At 45.4% G+C, this 26400-nt stretch overlaps 1 protein-coding gene across 1 annotated transcript in view; it reads right to left on the bottom strand.

Moving 5' to 3' along the window:
- The window catches only part of rab8b (RAB8B, member RAS oncogene family), a 119332-nt gene that overhangs the window by 22863 nt on the left and 70069 nt on the right, over positions 1-26400 (bottom strand). The window contains exons 2-3 of the mRNA XM_038784121.1: positions 16863-16923; positions 12484-12544 (exon numbers count right to left, since the gene is read on the bottom strand). Of these exons, the coding sequence (XP_038640049.1) occupies positions 12484-12544; positions 16863-16923 (122 nt within the window). The remainder of the gene's footprint in view (positions 1-12483; positions 12545-16862; positions 16924-26400) is intronic.

Here is a 26400-nt window from a genome sequence, read left to right as displayed (position 1 = left end):
CCACCAACCATGACGCAACAGCCCACCCACTGGCCACCAGTCCTCCCAGCCCTAGCAGAAGCCCTGTGGGCCAGCGGCAAGTATCCCGGACGGGTGTGGTGGTGCTGGACACAGTCCGTAGCTGGCTTACCGACCGCTGGGACCACACGTGGCTCGCACTGTCGGGAAATTGGCCCATTGGGGGCGGAGCATTGCGAGTGGGCCTGTTGATGTGCCAACGGCGTTGAAACAGCGCACGCATGCGTCATGACGACGCCTGTTTGGAGGGGGCAGAGCATGGTGGACTGGTGTCGGATCGCCGATCACGATTCCGGCGTCGGAATCCATTCTCCACCCGATTGCCAATTATGCTTTAGGCGTCGGAATCCATTCTCGGCCCGAATCTATTCTCTGCCCGATCGGCGATCACTGTTTCGCCGTTGGGCTACTGTGAATCCAGCCCAGCATCTTTAAAATAGCTCGGGCTACTTCACAAAAGTGTTACCAAACATTTTTTCATGTTAGAAAATATTCCAACAGGTGACCAAAAGCTTGGTGTAGGAGACTTTAAGGAGCCTTAAGAAGAGGACAGAAAGGTCAAGAGGTTTAGGGATGGAATAGTTGCATATGGAAGTGCACACCCAGCAACATCACCCAGCTTTGCCCTGAAACACAGGTGGCTACTGATTATCAGTATGAAGGCTATTATTATTAAGAGCAGATAGAGAGGAAATATTTGGAAAAGATTGCAGTTTACTTTCAGCCACTGTGACAAGAGTTATTTCCATTAACAAAGCTGAGTGGAAATAGAACCTAATCAAAAACAAGATTATACACAATTTTTAACACGATGACCTACATCGCCCAGTTTAAAAAAAAACAGCAGACAGCCTATTCTAGGGTGACCCCTCTACCTTCGGAAAAAGTCTCTGACTATCCACTCTGTCTATGCCCCATTAATTTTGTAGACCTCTATCAGGTCGCCCCTCAACCTCCGTCGTTCCAGTGAGAACAAACCAAGTTTATTCAACCGCTCCTCATAGCTAATACCAGGCAACATCCTGGTAAATCTCTTCTGCGTCCTCTCTAAAGCCTCCACATCCTTCTGTTAGTGCGGCGACCAGAATTGAACGCTATACTCCAAGTGTGGCCTAACTAAGGTTCTATACACTGCAACATGACTTGCCAAATCTTATACTCAATGCCCCAGCCAATGAAGACAAGCATGCCGTATGCCTTCTTGACTACCTTCTCCACCTGTGTTGCCCCTTTCAGTGACCTGTGGACCTGTACACCTAGATCTCTCCGACTTTCAATATTCTTGAGGGTTCTACCATTCACTGTATATTCTCTACCTGCATTAAACCTTCCAAAATGCATTACCTCACATTTGTCCGGATTAAAATCCATCTGCCATCTCTCTGCCCAAGTCTCCAAACGATCTAAATCCTGCTGTATCCTCTGACAGCCCTCATCGCTATCTGTAATTCCACCAACCTTTGTGTAGTCTGCAAACTTACTAATCAGACCAGTTACATTTTCCTCCAAATCATTTATATATACTACGAACAGCAAAAGTCCCAGCACTGAATCCTGCGGAACACCACTAGTCACAGCCCTCCAATTAGAAAAACATTGCTACTCTCTGCCTTCTGTGACCTAGCCAGTTCTGTAATCCACCTTGCCAGCTCACCCCTGATCACCTTTTACCAGTCTACCATGAGGAACCTTGTCAAAGGCCTGACTGAAGTCCATATAGACAACATCCACTGCCCTACCTGCATCAATCATCTTTGTGACCTCTTCAAAAAACTATCAAGTTAGTGAGACACGACCTCCCCATCACAAAACCATGCTGCCTCTCACTAATACGTCCATTTGCTTTCAAATGGGAGTAGATCATGTCTCGAAGAATTCTCTCCAGTAATTTCCCTACCACTGATGTAAGGCTCACCAGCCTGTAGTTCCCTGGATTATCCTTGCTATCCTTCTGAAACAAAGGAACAACATTGGCTATTCTCCAGTCCTCCGGGACATCACTTGAAGACAGCGAGGATCCAAAGATTTCTGTCAAGGCCTCAGCAATTTCCTCTCTAGCCTCCTTCAGTATTCGCATCAAGCCCTGGGGACTTATCTACCTTAATATTTTGCAAGACGACCAACACCTCGTCTTTTTGGATCTCAATGTGACCCAGACTATCAACTCACCCTTCTCCAGACTCAACATCCACAATTCCTTCTCTTTGGTGAATACTGATGCAAAGTATTAATTTAGTACCTCGCCCATTTCCTCTGGCTCCACACATAGATTCCCTTGCCTGTCCTTCAGTGGGCCAGCCCTTTCCCTGGCTACCCTCTTGCTTTTTACGTACGTGTAAAAAACCTTGGGATTTTCCTTAACCCTATTTGCCAATTACTTTTCGTGCCCCCTTTTAGCCCTCCTGACTCCTTGCTTAAGTTCCTTCCTACTTTCCTTATATATTCCACACAGGCTTCGCCTGTTCCCAGCCTTCTAGCCCTGACAAATGCCTCCTTTTTGTTTTTGACAAGGCCTACAATATCTCTCGTTATCCAAGGTTCCCGAAATTTGTCGTATTTATCCTTCTTCCTCACAGGAACATGCCGGTCCTGAATTCCTTTCAACTGACATTTGAAAGCCTCCCACATGTCAGATGTTGATTTACCCTCAAACATCCGCCCCCAATCTAGGTTCTTCAGTTCCTGCCTAATATTGTTATAATTAGCCTTCCCCCAATTTAGCACATTCACGCTAGGACCACTCCCATCCTTGTCCACCAGCACTTTAAAACTTACTGAATTGTGGTTACTGTTCCCGAAATGCTCCCCAACTGAAACTTCTACCACCTGTCCAGGCTCATTCCCCAATACCAGGTCCAGTACAGCCCCTTCCCCAGTTGGACTATCTACATATTGTTTTAAGAATCCCTCCTGGATGCTCCTTGCAAACTCTGCCCCGTCCAGGCCACTAGCACTAAGTGAGTCCCAGTCAATATTGGGGAAGTTGAAGTCTCCCATCACAACAACCCTGTTGCTTTCACTCCTTTCCAAAATCTGTCTACCTATCTGCTCCTCTATCTCCCGCTGGCTGTTGGGAGGCCTGTAGTAAACCCCCAACATTGTGACTGCACCCTTCTTATTCCTGATTTGTGACAAGCAGTGGACTGAACTTACATTCCTTGCTTACCTTCCGGGAGTGGAGAGGAACCGGACCTGCAAGGGACACCGCTCCTGGGAGGGAGAGAATAAAGAGAGCGCGAGGCTCGGGGCCTTCACCTACCTCCCCGGAGCGGGGGAACCGGGTGAGCTATTTGTTTGTTTCAAATTTGAAATAGTTAAAAAAAGGTAAAGTGACATCACAGGAGACTGTGACCTGATTAGCTAGAAGGGAGACTGGGCTAAATTTAAAAATCTGTAGAGTTACTGATTTAAATTACAATTTTCAATTTGATTTAAATTACAATTTTTATTTGATTTAAATTACAATTTTTAATTTGATTTAAATTACTGTTTTTAATTTGATTTAAATTAGTTTCTAGTTTGATTTAAATTACTATTTTAAATTTAATTTCAATTACTGTTTTTAATTTGATTTAAATTACTATTTTTAAACTTGATTTAAATTACAATTTTTAATTTGATTTAAATTACTATTTTTAAAATAAATGTAGAGTACCCAATTCATTTTTTCCAATTAAGGGGCAATTTAGTGTGGTCAATCCACCTACCTTGCACATATTTGGGTTGTGGGGGTGAAATCCACGCAAACATGGGGAGAATGTGCAAACTACACACGGACAGTGACCCAGAGCCGGGATCGAACCTGGGACCTCGGTGCCGTGAGGCAGCAGGGCTAACCCACTGCGCCACCGTGCTGCCCTAAATTAGTAATTTAAATCAAATTAAAAATAGTATTTTTAATTTGATTTCAGATCCAGAGGGATGAATATTTTTTTTTTTAAAAAAGCTAAATAAATAGCATTGGAGGCGAGACAGGATGTCCACTCTCCCAACTACTGTTTGCCCCGGCCATAGAGCCTTTGGCAATGGCACTGCGAACATCGAACATTTGGCGGGGGATAGTGAGAGCTGGGGTGGAACATATTGTTTCGCTCTATGCGGACGATTTGCTCTTTTGTATAACAAATGGGTAGTGGGGGAGAAGTCAGTGTGGGATTCTTAAAACAATATGTAGATAGTCCAACTGGGGAAGGGGCTGCACTGGACCTGGTATTGGGGAATGAGCCCGGCCCGGTGGTAGAAGGTCCTAAAAGCAGAATACATGGAGCTAGGAAGGAAGTTAAGAAATCCTTTCCAAGATGGTGCCGGAGCAAGGTAACTCTCTGCGAGCTCTCCCCAACAGATCCACTTTTTAAATTAACTTATACTTATACAACGTGCCTCAATGATTACCGCCCGGTGGCCCTGACGTCAGTTGTAATGAAGTGCTTTGAGAGGCTGATCATGAAGCGCATCACCTCCATACTCCCGGAACGCCTTGATTCACTGCAATTCGCATACCGCTGCAACCGGTCCACAGCAGACGCCATTTCCCTGGCCCTACACTCATCCCTAGAGCATCTCGTAAACTGGGACTCCTATTTATTGACTACAGCTCCGCCTTCAACACCATAATCCCAGCCAAGGTCATATCAAAACTCCAAAACCTAGGACTTGGCTCTCCACTGCAACTGGATCCTCGATTTTCTGACCAACAGACCACAATCAGTAAGAATGAACAACAACACATCCTCCACAATAGTCCTTAATACCGGGGCCCCACAAGGCTGCGTACTTATCCACCTACTCTACTCCCTGTACACACACGACTGCGTGGCAAAACTTGGTTCCAACTCCATCTACAAGTTTGCTAACGCTACGACCATAGTGGACCGGATCTCGAATAACGACGAGTCAGAATGCAGGAGGGAGATAGAGAACCTAGTGGAGTGGTGTAGCGACAACAATCTCTCCCTCGGGCAGCACGGTGGCCTAGTGGTTAGCACAGCTGCCTCACGGCGCTGAGGTCCCAGGTCGATCCCGGCTCTGGTTCACTGACCGTGTGGAGTTTGCACATTCTCCCAGTGTCTGCGTGGGTTTCGCCCCCACAACCCAAAAAAAAAATGTGCAGAGTAGGTGGATTGGCCATGCTAAATTGCGCCTTAATTGGAAAAAATAATTGGGTAATATAAATTTTTTTAAAAATCTCTCCCTCAATGCCAGCAAAACTAAAGAGCTGGTCATTGACGTCAGGAAGCAAAGTACTGTACACACACCCCTGTCAGCATCAACAGGGCCGAGGTGGAGATGGTTAGCAGTTTCAAATTCCTAGGGGTGCACATCACCAAAAATCTATCCTGGTCCACCCACTTTGACTCTACCACCAAGAAAGCACAACAGCGCCTATACTTCCTCAGGAAACTAAGGAAATTCGGCATGTCCACATTAACCCTTACCAACGTTTACAGATGCACCATAGAAAGCATCCTATCTGGCTACATCACAGCCTGGTATGGCAACTGCTCGGCCAAGGACCGCAAGAAACTTCAGAGAGTCGTGAACACCGCCCAGTCCATCACATGAACCTGCCTCCCATCCATTGACTCCATCTACACCTCCCGCTGCCGGGGGAAAGCGGGCAGCATAATCAAGGATCCCTCCCACCCAGCTTACTCACTTTTCCAACTTCTTCCATCGGGCAGGAGATTCAGAAGTCTGAGAGCATGCACAAACAGACTCAAAAACAGCTTCTTCCCCACTGTCACCAGATTCCTAAATTACCCTCTTATGGACTGACCTCATTAACACTGCACGCTGTCTGCTTCATCCGATGCCAGTGCTTATGTAGTTACATTGGGCAGCACGGTAGCATGGTGGTTAGCGTAAATGCTTCACAGTCCAGGGTCCCAGGTTCAGTTCCTGGCTGGGTCACTGTCTGTGCGGAGTCTGCACGTCCTCCCCGTGTGTGCGTGGGTTTCCTCCGGGTGCTCCGGTTTCCTCCCACAGTCCAAAGATGTGCGGGTTAGGTGGATTGGCCACGATAAATTGCCCGTAGTGTCCTAATAAGTAAGGTTAAGGGGAGTGTTGTTGGGTTACGGGTATAGGGTGGTTACGTGGGTTTGAGTAGGGTGATCATTGCTCGGCACAACATCGAGGGCCGAAGGGCCTGTTCTGTGCTGTACTGTTCTATGTTCTATTGTGTATCTTGTGTTGCCCTATTATGTATTTTCTTTTATTCCCTTTTCTTCCCATGTACTTAATGATCTGTTGAGCTGCTTGCAGAAAAATACTTTTCACTGTACCTCGGTACACGTGACAATAAACAAATCCAATCCAATCCAAGAAATCGGACCTCAAAGGTACTGATCTGAGGATTACTACAGGTGCCACGTGCTAGTCAGAGTAGAACATAGAACAGTCCAGCACAGTACAGGCCCTTCAGCCCTCGATGTTGTGCCGATCATTTATCCTAATCTAAAATCAACCTAACCTACACCCCTTCAATTTACTGCTGTCCAAGTGCCTGTCTAAGAGTCGATTAAATGTCTGTAATGACTGACTCCACCACCTCTGCTGGCAGTGCATTCCACACACCCACCACTCTCTGTGTAAAGAACCTACCTCCGACATCTCCCCTATACCTTCGTCCATCAACTTAAAATTATGTCCCCTCGTGACAGCCATTTCCACCCTGGGGAAAAGTTTCTGGCTATGCACTCTATCCGTGCCCCTCATCACCTTGTACACCTCTATCAAGTCACCTCTCTGCCTTCTTCGCTCCAGTGAGAAAAGCCCTAGTTCCGTCAACCTTTCTTCACAAGACATGCCCTCCAGTCCAGGCAGCATCCTGGTACATCTCCTCTGTACCCTCTCCAAAGCATCCACATCCTTCCTATAATGAGACGACCAGAACTGGACACAATATTCCAAGTGTGGTCTAACTAGAGTTTCATAAAGCTGCAGCAAAACCTCGCGGCTCTTAAACTCAATCCCCCTGTTAATGAAAGCCAACACACCATAGACCTTCTTAACAACCCTATCAAGCTGGGTGGCAACTTTGAGGGATCTATGTGCGTGGACCCCAAGATCCCTCTGTTCCTCCACATTTCCAAGAATCCTGCCTTTAACCCTGTATTCAGCATTCAAATTCGACCTTCCAAAATGAATCACTTCATATTTATCAAGGTTGAATTCCATCTGCCACTTCTCAGCCCAGTTCTAAAATGACAGGATATATTGGATGAATACGTGGCTGAAGAGATGGTGTCAGGGGTAGGGTTTCAGATTCCTGGGGCAATGGGACCTGTTCTGGGGGAGGTGGGACCTGGACAAACTGGACGTGTTACACCTGGGCAGGACTGGAACTGATGTCCATGGGGGGCTAATTGCTAGAACGGTTGGGGAGGGTTTAAGTTAATATGCCAGGGGGATGGGAACCAATGCAAGGAGTCAGAGAAAGAGGGAGCAAGGACAAAAACACAAAGTAGAAAAGTGAATAAGAATTGTGATAGGTGGAGAAACCACGGGCAAAATTCAAACAGGGCACAAGAGAAAAATACCAGGAGCAAGCCAAACAATGTGAAAAAGACAAACTGAGAGGCTCTGTGCCTTAATGCATGGAGCATTTGCAATAAAGTGGATGAACTAATCGTGCAGATACAAATGGGTATGATATAATTGGGATTACAGAGACATGGCTGCAGGGTGAACAGGGATGGGAACTGAATGTCCCAGGGTTCTCAGTATTTAGGAAGGACAGGCATAAAAGAAAAGGTGGTGGTGTGGCACTGCTGGTTAAAGAGGAAATTAACACAATAGTGAGAAAGGATATTAGCTCTGACAATGTGGAATCTGTACGAGTGGAATTGAGAAATACCAAGGGGCAAAAAAACATTAGTGGGTGTCACATATACACCCCTAAACTGCAGTGAGAATGGCATTAAAGGGGCTGGTTTAGCTCACTCGGCTAAATCGCTGGCTTTTAAAGCAGACCAAGCAGGCCAGCAGCACGGTTCGATTCCCGTACCAGCCTCCCCGGACAGGCGCCGGAATGTGGCGACTAGGGGCTTTTCACAGTAACTTCATTGAAGCCTACTCGTGACAATAAGCGATTTTCATTTCATTTTTTCAACATGAAATTAGAGATGCACGTAATAAGGAAATGTGATCATGGGTGATTTTAATCTTCACATAGATTGGCCGTAGGGGAGGAATTCCTGGAGTGTATACGGGATGGTTTTCTTGACCAATATGTGGAGGAACCAACTAGAGAGCAGGCCATCTTAGACTGGGTACTGTGTAATGAGAAGGGAATCATTGCCAATCTGGCTGTACGAGACCCCTTGGGGATGAGCGACCATAACATGATAGAATTTTTTATCAAGGTGGAGAGTGAAGTAGTTGATTCAGAGACTAGGGTACTGAATCTTAATAAATGGAACTATGAGGATATGAAGCGCAAGTTAGCCTTGATAGATTGGGGAGAGTTACTTCAAGGGATGACAGTGGATAGACAATGGCAAACATTCAAGGAAGCCTTGGGGGAACTACAGCAACTGTTCATTCCTGTCCGGCACAAAAGCAAAGGGGTAAGAGGGCCAATCCATGGCTTACAAAGGAAATTAGAAATAGTATCCAATCCAAGGAAGAAGCATACAGATTGGCCAAGAAAAATAATAGATCTGAGGATTGGGAACAGTTTAGAATTTAGCAAAGAAGGACAAAGGGATTGATTAAGAAGGGGAAAGTACAGTACGAAAGGAAGATTGTAGAGAACATAAAGACGGACAGTAAGAGTTTCCATAGATATGTGAAGAGAAAGAGATTGGTAAAGAGAAATGTAGAAATACAGACAGAAACAGAGGAATGCATAATAAGGGACTAAGAAATGGCTGAGCAATTGAATACATAATTCACAAAATCAGATCCCAGAAATGTTAGAGAATGAAAGGTTTAGTGATAGGGAAGAACTGAGGGAGATCAACATTAGTAGAGAAATGGTGCTGGGAAAATTCATGGGATTGAAGGCGGATAAATCCCCAGGGCCTGAGAATCTGCATCCCAGAGTGCTTAAGGAGGTGGCTCTGGAAATAGTGGATGCATTAGTGGTCATCTTCCAGGATTCTATAGACTCTGGAACTGTCCCTGCAGATTGGAAGATAGCTAATGTCACTCCAATATGAGGTAGAGAGAAAGCAGGGAATTATAGACCAGTAAGCCTAATATCGGTAGTGGGGAAAATGCTTGAATCCATTATCAAGGACTTTATAGCAGAACATTGAGAAAGTAGTGGCAGGATCAGTCAGAGTCAGCTTGGATTTATGAAGAGAAATCATGCTTGACAAATCTGTGGGAATTTTTTGAAGATGCAACGAGTACAGTTGACAAAGGGGAGCCAGTCAATGTGGTTTATTTGGACTTTCAGAAGGCATTTGACAAAGTCCCATCTAAGAGATTATTGTGCAAAATTAAAGCGCATGGCATTGGGGGAAATGTATTGAGGTGGATAGAAAACTGGTTGGCAGAGAGGAAACAAAGAGTAAGGATTAATGGGTCCTTTTCAAATTGGCAGGCAGTAACCAGTGGGGTACCACAGGGATCGGTGCTGGGACCCCAGCTATTCACAATATATATTAATGATTTAGATGAGGGAACAAAATGTAACATCTCAAAGTTTGCAGATGATACTAAATTAGGTGGGAGGGTGAATTGTGACGAGGATGCAGGGATCCTACAGCAAGATATGCAGGGCAGCAGGGTAGCATGGTGGTTAGCATAAATGCTTCACAGCTCCAGGGTCCCAGGTTCGATTCCCGGCTGGGTCACTGTCTGTGTGGAGTCTGCACGTCCTCCCCGTGTGCGTGGGTTTCCTCCGGGTGCTCCGGTTTCCTCCCACAGTCCAAAGATGTGAGGGTTAGGTGGATTGGCCATGCTAAATTGCCCGTAGTGTCCTAATAAAAGTAAGGTTAAGGGGGGGTCGTTGGGTTACGGGTATAGGGTGGATACGTGGGTTTGAGTAGGGTGATCATGGCTCGGCACAACATTGAGGGCCGAAGGGCCTGTTCTGTGCTGTACTGTTCTATGTTCTATATGGACAAGTTGGGCGAATGGGCAAATCAATGACAGATACAGTATAATTTGGATAAGTATGAGGTTATTCATTTTGAAAGCAAAAACAGGAAGGTAGATTACTACCTGAATGGTTGTAAATTGGGAGAGGGGAGTGTGCAGGGGACCTGGGTGTCCTTGTGCACCATTCGCTGAAGGTAAGCATGCAGGTGCAGCAGGCGGTAAAGAAGGCTAATGGTATGTTGGCCTTCATTGCAAGAGGTTGTGAGTATAGAAGCAGGGTTGTGTTGCTGCAATTATTCAGGGTCTTGGTGAGACCACAACTAGAATATTGTGTGCAGTTTTGATCTCCTTCTCTGAGGAACGATGGTCCTCCCCTCGAGGAAGTGCTGCAAAGGTTTACCAGACTAATTCCAGGGACGGCGGGACTGTCATACGAGGAGAGATTGACTAGGTTAGGATTGTTCTTGCTGGAGTTCAGAATAATGAGGGGGGATCTCAGAGACTTATAAAATTATAACACGACTAGACAGGATAGATGCAGGGATGTTCCCAATGATGGGTGTGTCCAGGGGTCACTGTCTGAGGATTCAGAATAAACCATTTCAGACAGATATGAGAAGACATTTCTTCACACAAAGAGTGGTGAGCCTGTGGAATTCATTACCACAGGAAGTAGTTGATGCTGAAACACTGAATATATTCAAGAGGCGGCTACATATAGCACTTGGGGAGAATGGGATCAAAGGCTATTGAGTTGGATGATCAGCCATGATTGTGATAAATGGCGGAGCAGGCTTGAAGGGCAAAAAGGCCTCCTCCTGCTCCTATCTCCTATCTATGTATTAAGGTGCTTAGATGTTCTGCGCTGTCCTGCCCAGAAGCCATAAGTGATGGGTTTGCAAAGCAACAGTCTGCGTCAAGCAGACAAACTATTCTGGAGTTTTTTTAAATTTAAAAGTACCCAATTCATTTTTTTTACAATTAAGGGGCAATTTAATGAGGGTAATCCACCTACCCTGCACATCTTTGGGTTGTGGGGGTGAAACAAACACAAACATGGGGAGAATGTGCAAACTCCACACAGACAGTGACACAGAGCCGGGATCAAACCTGGGACCTCAGTGCTGTGAGGCAGCAGTGCTAAGCACTGCGCCACCGTGCTGCCCTCTTCTGGAGTATTTTAACCATCAGACAGTTCTGCTGGGCTCGACACGCAGAACAGGATGCCAACATTTTTGAAAAATAGCCAGGCAGTGGAATGTTTTAATGTTTCTTTTTGGGTAGCACGGTAGCATGTTGGTTAGCACAATTGCTTCACAGCTCCAGGGTCCCAAGTTCGATTCCGTTTGGGTCACTGTCTGTGCGGAGTCTGCACGTTCTCCCCGTGTGTGCGTGGGTTTCCTCCGGGTGCTGTGGTTTCCTCCCACAGTCCAAAGATGTGCAGGTTAGGTAAATTGGCCATGTGAAATTGCCCTTAGTGTTGGGTGGGGTTACTGGATTACGGGGATAGGGTGGAGGTGTGGGCTTGGGTTGGGTGCTCTTTCCAAGAGCCGGTGCAGACTCGATGGGCCGAATGGCCTCCTTCGGCACTGTAAATTCTATGATACTCTTATGATTTTTCGTCAGGTTGAGGGTGGAGCCTTGCCCAAGAGTATTCCCATACCAGCCTCCCTGAACAGGCACCGGAATGTGGCGACTAGGGGCTTTTCACAGTAACTTCATTGAAGCCTACTCGTGATAATAAGCGATTTTCATTTTTCCATTTTCAAGAGTAGCAGTCTTCGGGTTATCAGAACAGCCAGATCTCTTCATGGGGAGGAAGGCCGATTCCCTTGTCTGTGCCTCCCCGATCGCCAGCCGCAGATACCTGCTCGGCTGGCGGTGAGCAGCACCATTCAAAGCTGGAGACTTCTGTCCGACCCATCGGAATTTCTCTAAATGGGAGAAAATTAAATTCACCATCCGAGGCTCGGAGGAGGGCTTCCACAAAATATGGGAGCTACTCACTCAGTTGTTCCAAGACCTGTCCGTAGCCAACAACCAACATCCATGTCCAACAAAAAACATGAGGCGCAACATCACACCAACATAACTGGAGCAGAGTACAAGAACAGATGAGGGAAGGCGGCAAGATAAACAGGGAAAACAGCCAGAATTGAAAAACTATTGGGAAACGAAAAACAGGAGATCCTAACCACCACTGTAAATAATGAAGGAAGAACAACGAATGGAAACCGACCGGTGTAAATATTTTTCTTTATCCTCTGTCTCCTAATGTTTGTTCACATTTATCCTTGTTTTGTATGCCACGAAAATCTCAATAAAAACATTTTAGAAACCAAAAAATAATTGTAAATTTGAAATAATTGATTTGTGAGAAGCTCATTTAGAATCCAGCAGGCTGTATGTACTTACCATAGCACCCCTGTAGTATGCTGTTGTGATGGTACGGAATCTTTCTTGACCTGCTGTGTCCCTGAAATAAAAAGGTGGATAAAATTAAAATAGAAATATCAACCACCAATGGAACCTCAACTTCACAGACTAACGGCATGGACTCTCGTCTGTGTAGCAACACTTAAACAACATAACGGGCTACAAAGCAAAGCCAGGTAGAATCTCCGGTAACTGTGTATCTCTCCCCAATGAACTCAAACCCATTCTATGCTTGTTTCGAGCAGGAAACCAATAAACCATTATCAACTGCCCCAACAGCCTCGGACATATCCGTACCTACCGTCACAGCTTCCAAAGTCAGGTCGGCCTTCTTGAAGTGAACCCTCGGAAAACATCGTGTCCTGACAGAGTCCCTGGTCGTGCACTGAGATCCTGCGTGCACAAACAGATATCTTCGTGTCCGCGGACATCTTCAACCTCTCCCTATTCTGTTCCACCTTGTTGAAGACCATCATCATACCGGTGCCAAAGAACCAGGCAACGTGCCTCATCGACTCCGTCCGGTGGCCCTGACATCGATCATTATGAAGTACTTCGAGACGTTGGCCATGAGACACAGCAACTCCATACTCCCAGGATGCCTAGATCCACTGCAATTCGCATACCTCCGCAACTGGTCCACAGCAGACGCCATCTCCCTGGCCCTACACTCATCATGGATAGAGCAGGGACAGGAATGGTTGTTGCAGGTTCCGGGGTTTAGGTGTTTTAGTAAGCTCAGAGAAGGGGGCAAAAGAGGGGGAGGTGTGGCGCTGCTAGTCAAGGACAGTATTACGGTGGCGGAAAAGATGCTAGATGGGGACTCTTCTTCCGAAGTAGTATGGGCTGAGGTTAAAAACAGGAAAGGAGAGGTCACCCTGTTGGGAGTTTTCTATAGGCCACCTAATAGTTCTCGGGATGTAGAGGAAAGGATGGCGAAGATGATTCTGGAAAAGAGCGAAAGTAACAGGGTAGTTGTTATGGGAGACTTTAACTTTCCAAATATTGACTGGAAAAGATATAGTTTGAGTACATTACATGGGTCGTTCTTTGTACAATGTGTGCAGGAGGGTTTCCTGACACAATATGTTGACAGGCCAACAAGAGGCGAGGCCACATTGGATTTGGTTTTGGGTAATGAACCAGGCCAGGTGTTCGATCTGGAGGTAGGTGAGCACTTTGGAGACAGTGACCACAATTCGGTGACCTTTACATTAGTGATGGCAAGGGATAAGTATACCCCGCAGGGAAAGGGTTATAGCTGGGGGAAGGGCAATTATGATGCCATTAGACATGACTTAGGATGTGTAGGTTGGAGAAGTAGGCTGCAAGGGTTGGGCACCACACTGGATATATGGAGCTTGTTCAAGGAACAGCTATTGCGTGTTCTTGATAAGTACGTATCAGTCAGGCAGGGAGGAAGGGGTCGAGCGAGGGAACCGTGGTTTACCAAAGAAGTAGAATCTCTTGTTAAGAGGAAGAAGGAGCCCTATGTGAAGATGAGGCGTGAAGTTTCAGTTGGGGCGCTTGATAGTTACAAGGAAGCGAGGAAGGATCTAAAGAGAGAGCTAAGACGAGCAAGGAGGGGACATGAGAAGTCTTTGGCAGGTAGGATCAAGGATAACCCAAAAGCTTTCTATAGGTATGTCAGGAATAAAAGAATGACTAGGGTAAGAGTAGGGCCAGTCAAGGACAGTGGTGGGAAGTTGTGTGTGGAGGCTGAGGAGATAAGCGAGATACTAAATGAATACTTTTTGTCAGTATTCACTCAGGAAAAAGATAATGTTGTGGAGGAGAATGCTGAGACCCAGGCTATTAGAATAGATGGCATTGAGGTGCGTAGGGAAGAAGTGTTGGCAATTCTGGACAAGGTGAAAATAGATATGTTCCCGGGGCCTGATGGGATTTATCCTAGGATTCTCTGGGAAGCCAGGGAAGAGATTGCTGAGCCTTTGGCTTTGATTTTTATGTCATCATTGGCTACAGGAATAGTGCCAGAGGACTGGAGGATAGCAAATGTGGTCCCTTTGTTCAAGAAGGGGAGTAGAGATAACCCCAGTAACTATAGGCCGGTGAGCCTCACGTCTGTTATGGGTAAAGTCTTGGAGAGGATTATAAGAGATACGATTTATAATCAGCTAGATAGGAATAATATGACTAGGGATAGTCAGCATGGTTTTGTGAAGGGTAGGTCATGCCTCACAAACCTTATAGAGTTCTTTGAGTAGGTGACTGAACAGGTAGACAAGGGTAGAGCAGTTGATATGGTGTATATGGATTTCAGCAAAGCGTTTGATAAGGTTCCCCACGGTCGGCTATTGCAGAAAATACGGAGGCTGGGGATTGAGGGTGATTTAGAGATGTGGATCAGAAATTGGCTAGTTGAAAGAAGACAGAGGGTGGTGGTTGATGGCAAATGTTCAGAATGGAGTTCAGTTACGAGTGGCGTACCACAAGGATCTGTTCTGGGGCCGTTGCTCTTTGTCATTTTTATAAATGACCTAGAGGAGGGCGCAGAAGGTTGGGTGAGTAAATTTGCAGACGACACTAAAGTCGGTGGAGTTGTAGACAGTGTGGAAGGATGTTCCAGGTTACAGAGGGACATAGATAAACTGCAGAGCTGGGCTGAGAGGTGGCAAATGGAGTTTAATGCGGAGAAGTGTGAGGTGATTCACTTTGGAAAGAATAACAGGAATGCGGAATATTTGGCTAATGGTAAAATTCTTGGTAGTATGGATGAGCAGAGGGATCTCGGTGTCCATGTACATAGATCCCTGAAAGTTGCCACGCAGGTTGATAGGGTTGTGAAGAAGGCCTATGGTGTGTTGGCCTTTATTGGTAGAGGGATTGAGTTCCGGAGCCATGAGGTCATGCTGCAGCTGTACAAAACTCTGGTACGGCCGCATTTGGAGTATTGCGTACAGTTCTGGTCACCTCATTATAGGAAGGACGTGGAAGCTTTGGAACGGGTGCAGAGGAGATTTACCAGGATGTTGCCTGGTATGGAGGGAAAATCTTATGAGGAAAGGCTGATGGACTTGAGGTTGTTTTCGTTAGAGAGAAGGTTAAGAGGTGACTTAATAGAGGCATACAAAATAATCAGAGGGTTACATAGGGTGGGCAGTGAGAGCCTTCTCCCGCGGATGGAGGTGGCTAGCATGAGGGGACATAGCCTTAAATTGAGGGGTAATAGATATAGGACAGAGGTCAGAGATAGGTTTTTTTACGCAAAGAGTGGTGAGGCCGTGGAATGCCCTACCTGCAACAGTAGTGAAATCGCCAACATTGAGGGCATTTAAAAGTTTATTGGATAAGCATATGGATGATAATGGCATAGTGTAGGTTAGATGGCCTTTAGTTTTTGACTTCCCATGTCGGTGCAACATCGAGGGCCGAAGGGCCTGTACTGCATTGTATCGTTCTATGTTCTATGTTCTAGGTCGCCTCTCAATCTCCATCGTTACAGTGAGAACAGACCGAGTTTATCTAACCTCTCCTCATAGCTAATGCCCTCCATACCAGGCAACATCCTGGTACAGAAAAGGTTCCCTGGACTCATTCCTGGGATGAAAGACTTATTTTATGAAGACAGGGTCATGTCAAGCCCCACTTTAGGTAATTAAATTTTCCTTAAATATTTTAACCAAAATACTTTTTTGCTGATTTTTACCAAAAGATCTCTTTCAGCTAAGTATTACAATCAATTCTCCTCATTGCAAGTTGAGAATTTAATTTAATGACATTTCCTGATTTTTATATATTTTCCATTATTTAGTCATGTTTTAGTGAACTAAATGCAAGAACTTGCACTTGAAGAACTGCACAGAACTAAAAATGCATAACCAAGATTTATTGTAAATCTGTATCAAGCTAACATGTTTGCTTTAGTACAGCCAGTCAACACAAACACAGGCAGCAACTGAGCGTGTGTAGGAAGTGCCCCCTCCCTAGTGTTGCCTTCCCAATTCGGAAGAAATGTAATTGACCTGAAATGTTAACTCTTTTACTCTCTAGATGCTGCCAGACCTTTTTCTACTTATTCTGCTTCCACTGCATTTTGCCATTGTAGTAAGTGAGAACGTGTGGCTACATCAACCAGATTGTCATAATCAAGCATCATTTTCATTTGAGCTTGTGGGTAATTGAGATCAACAGCAAATTTCAGAACAAAATGCCAACATGTTAACTGCTTCATTCTTCAACAAAAAAATAAGACCTGCTGAGCAATTCCAACATTTTTTAAAATCTAAGATTGTATAGCTTAATTTTTAGATTTAGATCAGTAAATCCAACATTTGATTCAACGGGCAAAGTTGACAAAAACAAAATTAGTTTTATTGTGAGCTACGACTACTCACCATATCTGTAACTTGATTTTCTTCCCATCTAGTTCTACTGTTCGTATTTTGAAATCAATTCCTGTCAAATAAAGTGCGAAATTAATACAAAATGTGAAATGTTTTACAATGAAGGAAAGTCCATTAACAACAGTATTTCCTGTCACTCAAACAGAATCTCTCCACTTGTAATCTCACAAAGAAAGGCACCTGGCATCGAGGTGGCAGCACATAAATCGAGTGTTATTTCAGTCATTATTGAGTGAGTCACGACGGAGATCTACTTCTAATAACCTGCAATAATTCAACATTCAGAATCATACTGATGCTTACTGCCCAATGTACTGGGCAAATAAGAGTTTCTGCGTAAGGTACAGTGGAACTACTCTTGGAAATTGTGAAATAGCTGTTTATAACGTGAGATGTGAAGTTAAAAAATCCAGAACAAGTCAGTTCAAGGTTGAACTGGGCAGCACAATAGCATTGTGGTTAGCACAGTTGCTTCACAGCTCCAGGTTCCCAGGTTCGATTCCCGGCTTGGGTTACTGTCTGTGCGGAGTCTGCACATTCTCCCCGTGTGCGTATGGGGTTCTTCTGCGTGCTCCAGTTTCCTCCAACAATCCATAGATGTGCAGGTTAGGTGGATTGGCCATGGTAAATTGCCCTTAGTGTCCAAAAAGGTTGGGTGGGGTTACTGGGTTACAGGGTAGGGTGTGAAAGAGGTATGTTCTTTCCAAGGGCTGGTGCAGACTCGATGGGCTGAATGGTCTCCTTCTGCACTGTAAATTCGATGATTCTATGAACTGGTAGAACTGATGTGAACTGGTCTCAGCTGGATTCTAAGGGGGCAGTGACGCAGTGTATTGTCACTGGACTAGTAATCCAGACACCCAGGATAATCCTCTGGGTTCGAATCCCACCACAGCAGATGGTAATAAAAATCTGGAATGTAAAGTCCAGCAATGAACCATGAAACCATTGTTCATTAGCTATTTGATTTTAACTATCTTCCAAAAGATTTAAAATCATGGTAGAAGAACTCAAAGACATGGTGTTCTCCTCCTGCTAGTGTTCTCCTCCTGCTAAAAGTGGGAAGCCTGCAACATTTGCAGTGCCCGGGGCCAGCGTGTGTGCAGGTAGTATCTCGAGCTGCAGCTCCTGAAAGCCTGGATTTTGGAGCTGGAGAGGCGGCTGAGTACATTCTGGAGCAACCACAAGGTAGATAGTATTACGGATAGTAGGTACAGAGAGGTGGTCACACCGCAGGCTCAGATTCCACAGGTGGAAGGGAATGGGTGACCACCAGGTCAAGAGGCATAGGCAGGCAATGCAGAAATCTCCAGTGGCCATTCCCTTCCAAAATAGTATACCGCTTTAGATAGTTTGGGGGGGGGGAGGGGGGGGGGGGGGGGGGGAGGAAAGAGAGGAATGGCCTCCCAGGGGATGACAACAACAAGCAAATTTATTGCACCACGGTTGAATCCGCTGCACAGGTGGAAGTGAAAAGTGTGGGAATGCAATAGTCATCGGGGATTCAATTGCTAGCAGAATCAATAGAACATAGAACATAGAACGATACAGCGCAGTACAGGCCCTTCGGCCCTCGATGTTGCACCGACATGGAAAAAATCTAAAGGCCATCTAACCTACACTATGCCCTTATCATCCATATGCTTATCCAATAAATTTTTAAATGCCCTCAATGTTGGCGAGTTCACTACTGTTGCAGGTAGGGCATTCCACGGCCTCACCACTCTTTGCGTAAAAAACCCACCTCTGACCTCTGTCCTATATCTATTACCCCTCAATTTAAGGCTATGTCCCCTCGTGCTAGCCACCTCCATCCGCGGGAGAAGGCTCTCGCTGTCCACCCTATCTAACCCTCTGATCATTTTGTATGCCTCTATTAAGTCACCTCTTAACCTTCTTCTCTCTAACGAAAACAACCTCAAGTCCATCAGCCTTTCCTCATAAGATTTTCCCTCCATACCAGGCAACATCCTGGTAAATCTCCTCTGCACCCGTTCCAAAGCTTCCACGTCCTTCCTATAATGAGGCGACCAGAACTGTACGCAATACTCCAAATGCGGCCGTACTAGAGTTTTGTACAACTGCAACATGACCTCATGGCTCCGGAACTCAATCCCTCTACCAATAAAGGCCAACACACCATAGGCCTTCTTCACAACCCTATCAACCTGGGTGGCAACTTTCAGGGATCTATGTACATGGACACCGAGATCCCTCTGCTCATCCACACTACCAAGAATTTTACCATTAGCCAAATATTCCGCATTTCTGTTATTCTTTCCAAAGTGAATCACCTCACACTTCTCCACATTAAACTCCATTTGCCACCTCTCAGCCCAGCTCTGCAGCTTATCTATGTCCCTCTGTAACCTGCAACATCCTTCCGCACTGTCTACAACTCCACCGACTTTAGTGTCGTCTGCAAATTTACTCACCCATCCTTCTGCGCCCTCCTCTAGGTCATTTATAAAAATGACAAACAGCAACGGCCCCAGAACAGATCCTTGTGGTACGCCACTCGTAACTGAACTCCATTCTGAACATTTCCCATTAAGTGTTAATGTGGCCACAAACAAGACTCCAGGATAGTATGTTGCCTGCCTGGTGCTAGGGTCAATGATGTCTCAGAGCGGCTACAGGAGATTAAGAAGGGGGAGGGTGAACAGCTAGTAGTCGTGGTATACATTGGTACAAACGACATGGGGGAAAAAAGAGAATGAGGTGCTAAAATCAGAATATAGGGAGTTCGGAAGTTGAAAAGTAAGACATCAAAGGTAGTGATCTCAGGACTACTACCAGTGCGATATATCAGATGAATACGTGGCTGAAGAGATGGCGCGAGGGGGAGGGTTTCAGATTCTGGGACCTATTCTGGGAGAGGTGGGACCAGTACTGACTGACTGAGAAGGACCGGGACTGATGTTCTCAGGGAGTATTTGCTAGAGTGGTTGGGAGGGTTTTAAACTAAAATGGCAGGAGGATAGGAACCAATGCAAGGAGTCAAAGGAGGAGGAAACAAGCACAAGATAGATAGGGGAATAAAAAAAAGTGATAGGCAGAGAAATCAAGGGCCAGAATCAAACAGGGTCACAGTGAAAAATAGTGGGAACGGGACAAAGAACATTAAAAAGACAAGCAGTAAAGTTTTTTGCCTAAATGCATGAAACGTTCGCAATAAAGTGGACGAATTAACCACGCGAGTAGATGAAAACGGGTATGATATAATCGGGATTACGGAGACATGGCTGCAGGGTGACCAGGGATGGGAACTGAAAACCCTGGGGTATTCAGGATTTTGGAAGAATAGACAGAAAGGAAATGACGGTGGGGTTGCACTGCTGGTTAAAGAGGAAATTAACACAATAGTGAGGAAGGATATCAGCTTCTACGATGTGGAATCTCTATAGGTAGAGATAAGAAACACAAAGAGGCAAAAAAACATTAATGGTGGTTGTCTATATTGTATTGTTACAAGACTGGTAATCTAGAGACCTAGGTTAACGGTCTGGCAAGCCAGGTTCAAATCCCACCACTGCTATTGGTGAAATTTAAATTCAATAAAACTTGAAAGGCTGATGAAGACCATGAAACCATTGCAGATTGTTCGAAAAGCCCATCTGGTTCGCTGAAGGAAATCTGCAATCCTCACCCGGTCTGGTCTACATGTGACTCCAGGCCCACAGCAATGTGGTTGACTCTGATATGGCCCAGTAGGCCACCCAGTTGCAATTAGAGATGGGCAATAAATTGTGGCCTACATCACGGAAATGAATTTTAAAAATAATTCTCTTTTACATTACTGAGCCAGCTTTCAATGGGAGTCGCTCAGTGCTAAGTTGTCATATTCAAGAAGGAATTGGATATAGTTCTTGAGGTTCAAGGGATATGGGTGGGTGAGGGGGGGGGGGGGGGGGGGGAGGAGGAGGCGGGAAGGCGGGATCAGGGTATTGAACTTGATGATCAGCCATGATCATAATGAATGGCGAAACAGGCTCGAAGGGCCGAATGGCTTCCTCCTGCTTCTATTTTCTACGCATGTTTCTGTTGTGCTTCATTTGTTGAACAGGGTGGACCCAGCAGCAATCATACTTGTAGAAGCTTTTTGTATGAACCATCTCTGCAAAGTCAGACATGACTGCCATTACAGGTGCAGGAATATCACACATATGGAGTCCAATCAGATACTACCCCAAAGCCAAAGAAGCAGGGAGATAGAGATGGAAAGGTTTACGGTGGGAGTTTCACTAATAATTAACTCTGGGGTCTCAAAAGATTTTTCACCCAACTCTTCTCTCTCAAAATCTGAAACTTCTCCTCTAGAAGGTAGCGGCAAAAACGGTTGATGAGCTGAAGCCAGATGCGACTGAATAAGGCTTGCCAGTCTATTGACGGTTCTATTACTAACACTGTTTTCTTCGATGTGTCGTCGCAGTGTGGGGGAATATGTAGTAGTTTTGGCTTCGTACTAACAGTTGCCAAACTTTCAATGACTTTTGGAAAGCATTGATTTCTTCACAGTGCCAAAAAAAATCATCCTTCCCTTGCAATTGGAGGTTCAGTTCATTTTGAATTGAAAAGATGCCTGCAAGGCAAGACACAGTTAGCATCCAAGTTTCATCCACAAACAAATCAGCCAGAGAGAACAATTTCTCGAGGAGGAGTGCGTGGATATCGTACCTCAGTTCGTAAACTCTGACTAGTACCCGACCTCTTGACAGCCAACGTACTTGTGTGTGGAACAATAAATGTGCTCGGCCCGCAAATCAGATCACCATCTCAAGAAGCCTGGTATTGAGTGCACTGCGTTTTACGAAATTCACAACTTTCACAATTCCTTTCAACACCACTTCCAGATCGGATGGAATTCCTTTCGATGCCAATACCTCACGGTGAATAAAGCAACGATTCCAAACTTATAATTATTTTTGCCAGTCATGTTGGCTGCTCCATCACTTATGATTCCTTTGCAACAAACCCAACCAATTTATAAACCCTTTCCAACCACCAACTATTCAATGCTTCATAAATCTCTGTGCCAGTCGTGTGGGTTGGTAATGTCAGGCAGCACAGCAGATCTTCAACAAATTCATTGTGCCAAACATGCCTCACGTAAACTAGCAACATTGCACAATCTGAAACGTCTGTACTTTCATCCAGTTGTATTGAGAACTCCTGTGCTGATTTTAAACAACTAATAAAGCTGGGCTTCTAAATTCTCAGCAATATCACAAATTCGGTGAGCCACTGTGTTATCACGAACTGGGATGCATTTCACTTTTTCAGCTAACATCGCATCTCGGACCATACAAGCCAAATCTATTGCTGCAGGGACAATTAATCTATCTGCTAGTGTGGGGCAGTTTCTCTTTAGCTACACAACAAGCTACTATGAAGAGGTTAATTATACTTTGCCATTCAATGTAACATTTTTGCTGAGGACTTCAGCTGATGATTTAAGGTCACGCTGCATCTTTGAAAATAAATCAAGAGGTTAGTCCTCAAACTTGCTGAGCTTAATCTTCAAATACCTTTGAAGTTTTGAGAGTGAAATTTTAATCTGCCATTACCTCCCTGCAGATAACACACATGGGCTTATCATCCTGATTTGCATTGGCACAATTTATAAAGCCATACCTTAAAAAATCATCTTTATACTGCTTTGGTCCTGCTTTCAGCTTCTTCTTGATGGGCTGTTCATCAGAGGCCTTGGAGCTCACACCAGCACTATTTTGCCCTGCTGTAGACTCTCCTGTGCAACTCACACCAGCACTGCTGTCCTGCTGTCTCCTCAACAGCTCTCTCCAGCACTGCTTTGTCCTGCTGTCTCCTGAACAGCTCACACCAGCACTGCTTTGTCCTGCTGTCTCCTGAACAGCTCTCTCCAGGACTGCTTTGTCCTGCTGTCTCCTGAACAGCTCTCTCCAGCACTGCTTTGTCCTGCTGTCTCATGAACAGCTCTCTCCAGCACTGCTTTGTCCTGCTGTCTCATGAACAGCTCACACCAGCACTGCTTTGTCCTGCTGTCTCCTGAACAGCTCTCTCCAGCACTGCTTTGTCCTGCTGCCTCCTGAACAGCTCTCTCCAGCACTGCTTTGTCCTGTTGTCTCCTGAACAGCTCTCTCCAGCACGGCTTTGTCCTGTTGTCTCCTGAACAGCTCTCTCCAGCACTGCTTTGTCCTGTTGTCTCCTGAACAGCTCTCTCCAGCACTGCTTTGTCCTGTTGTCTCCTGAACAGCTCTCTCCAGCACTGCTTTGTCCTGCTGTCTCCTGAACAGCTCTCTCCAGCACTGCTTTGTCCTGCTGTCTCCTGAACAGCTCTCTCCAGCACTGCTTTGTCCTGCTGTCTCCTGAACAACTCTCTCCAGCACTGCTTTGTCCTGCTGTCTCCTGAACAACTCTCTCCAGCACTGCTTTGTCCTGCTGTCTCCTGAACAACTCTCTCCAGCACTGCTTTGTCCTGGTGTGGACTCTCCTGTGCAGCTCACACCACTACTGCTGTGGATTTTCCTGGCTGCTCTCTCCAGATTTAGTTGAGAGATCCTGGCCCGTTTGTGTCTCTGGCCCTCTCATCCTTGGCCCTCATCCTTAATAAGAAACAATCCATTTTAAATCCGTCAGTTCTGTTGCTTGCTTGCTGCTAACAATGGAGGGATCGCTCTTCAGCCCAGGGGACGTGACGTCAGTGTACCTGCTCTCAGCCGCCACTCCATCGATTAAAGTAAGACTCCATCGTTTAAAAAAAAAACTGCTCCTGGGTCAGCACGTTGACATCAGGAGGAGGTGGTCTGCCTCGCTGGGCTCCATGCCTGCACACTGCTGAGGGGGTACGCATGCGTGGGACGGCTGGTATTTTTAAAAGCCGGCCGTCCTGCAATCGGGAACACCGGAACGCATGGCCCTGTGACCCTCCCGACACCCGCCTACGACCCACCCACGGATCGGGACCCTGGGTTTGAAAATGGCTTAGGGCTAGGAGTGTTACAGAAACCGGACCAGAGCACAATTTATATTAGAAAACCAGACGTGACCCCAACAAGTTTTAAGTTTGTAAAGTGTGAGGAAAGGATACTTCAATCCAAGAGTGATTCTACTGACAACTAGGGATCTTTTATATTAAAACAAACTACAGTATCAGCCCCATTCACATCCAAGGAAAAACAGCTTTTCAATTAACAGTTAAACAGGTCTAAAAAAATCTAAAGAAAGATCCTTGAATTCACTTTCCCATCTACTTCTAAACTTTCAATCGAGTAAAATCAACACACACAGGTCAAAAGCCACTTATGAATAAAGTTAACATTCAGCCGTTTACAGATTTATTCACAAAGTCCTTGGGAGAGAAGCTTTCGGAAGTCAGTCCGAGAAACACACCTGCTTTCCTCAGAACCCACAGCAGAATTCTAAAAATGAAACTAAAAACAATAGGCGCAGGGCAGGGCTAAAAACGAAACTGAAAACCGACCCAGGCTCCCCCATGAGTGCCATCACAGCCTACCCAGCTGTTAAACCCTTAATCACAGCTTTAGCAAACATACAATCTGGATACCTTAACCAAAGGACATTACAGCAACAGATACACAATACTATATATAATATATATATATATAAACACATTTCCTACATTCATCACAGGAGCCTGAAGGTATGGCCTCCAATAGCAGAATGAAGAGAATGTTTGAGCACGATCCATATATCACTGTTGGCCTATATGTGGGCCATGGGGCAATGATATTTTTAAGGTTAAATGTCATTTTAATATGCATTTCCCCCAGCCCCAACATGGCTCGACATCCAAACACCCACATCAGTGGGTATTTCCCACAATATGAGCTGACCAGAACTTGCAACTCCAGCTCAGTGCTGCCCAGTTTTCTGTCAGGATTAAGATACTATTTATTATCCCATGAGTCTGGGTTAGTTTCAAGATACTGGAGGTGAATAGGGTTGCGTGCATATGTCATGGCCTCTGGCCTTTCCTTTCACCAAACTTTTTCCATTCACAGACTGCAAAACAAAGACAGCCCAAGCAGTAGCCTCTCATTGGCTGAAAGACTCTAAATAATGAAATCAGATACAGATTTTAAAATTGTACAGGACACTATTGAAAGCATACTAATTGATAGAACTTTACACAGCAATAATTCAGTGAAGTCACCCACATCCCTTGCCAATTGAATATAATTCAATGAACTTTTTATTTCCTTACACTGCACAATATGAGTAAATTGTTGACGAGCTAATTCACAGCATTCCCACACTGCTGGCTACCAAAAGCAATGTAAGTCAGAAAGGTCAAGCACAATGATTTACAGATCGGACTGCTGCTACACAAAGAGCAAGATGCAGCAAACTATTTCTGTAACAAATGCTTACAAAGAGACTTTGAACAAGTCCCCGGAAAACTCGTGACTGTCAGCTGTTCTGCTTTCAGAAGGCACTCTGTATTTGCAAATCTTTCACAATCCAAACTGATCAGCTGCAGCATGTCATTGCGACTTCCATATCATTTCCTCACAGGCGGTCATGGTACAGCTTTATTAATAATAATCTTTATTGTCACAAGTAGGCTTACATTAACACTGCAATTATGTCATTGTGAAAATCCCCTAGTCGCCACATTCCGGCACCTGTTCGGGTACACTGAGGGAGAATTCAGAATGTCCAAATTACCTAACAGCACGCATTTCGGGACTTGTGGGAGGAAACCAGAGCACCCGGAGGAAACCCACGCAGACACGGGGAGAACGTGCAGACTCCACACAGACTGTGACCCAAGCCGGGAATCCAACCCTGGACCTGGCGCTGTGAAGCAACAGTGCTAACCACTGTGCTACCATGCCATCCCAAGGGTACTACTTTCAAATCTGGACAGCCCAATTGTCTAGTGGAAAATAGTGGAAGATCAAACAGAAAAATAAAGTGTACGATACCATCAAAATTTAAATTGATTACATTTTGTGCTCAAGGTAAAGCCCTGGGAAAATTAAACTTTTCCCATTTCAGGAACACATTGCCGTCAGTGTCAGCACTCAGGTTCATCACCTCAGCATGATACCCCTCAGCTCTGCCCCAACAGAGTTTCCTAAGCCCAAACTCATAAGTGCTTACTGCATCAACACTTTTCCATTGTTTACATCAGAGTTTGTCAAAGTGCAGGTCATGACCGTGAGTGGGCCATAGGGGATGTCAGGAGGGTTGCGGAGTGCCCATGGTGGTCCCAATCACGGGAGAAGTGCCCCAACGGCCGCTACTGGCATTTTAATTGAGAATAGCGGCCGCTGCCACCTTTTAAATAAGAAGGAAATGAGGCCAAAAGCAGCCTGCATGAACACTTGACATCAATCACCCTGTATGTATGTGCTTTTGGCGCTAAATTACAGAACAGGCAAGGCAAGAGGACTGTGACGATGGATTGTTTCCTTCCAAGTAAGAGACAGCCAGAGACACAAAACAGGCATTGTACCTACAGGCCAGGATCTCACAATAGAATCTGGAGAGATAACAATAATAGCTTATTGTCACAAGTAGG

This window comes from Scyliorhinus canicula, chromosome 24, assembly GCF_902713615.1.
Source record: "Scyliorhinus canicula chromosome 24, sScyCan1.1, whole genome shotgun sequence".
NCBI classification, from domain to species: Eukaryota; Metazoa; Chordata; class Chondrichthyes; order Carcharhiniformes; family Scyliorhinidae; genus Scyliorhinus; species Scyliorhinus canicula.
The sequence above is the reverse complement of the archived record's forward strand: the minus strand, read 5'-3'. Positions and strand labels throughout refer to the sequence as shown.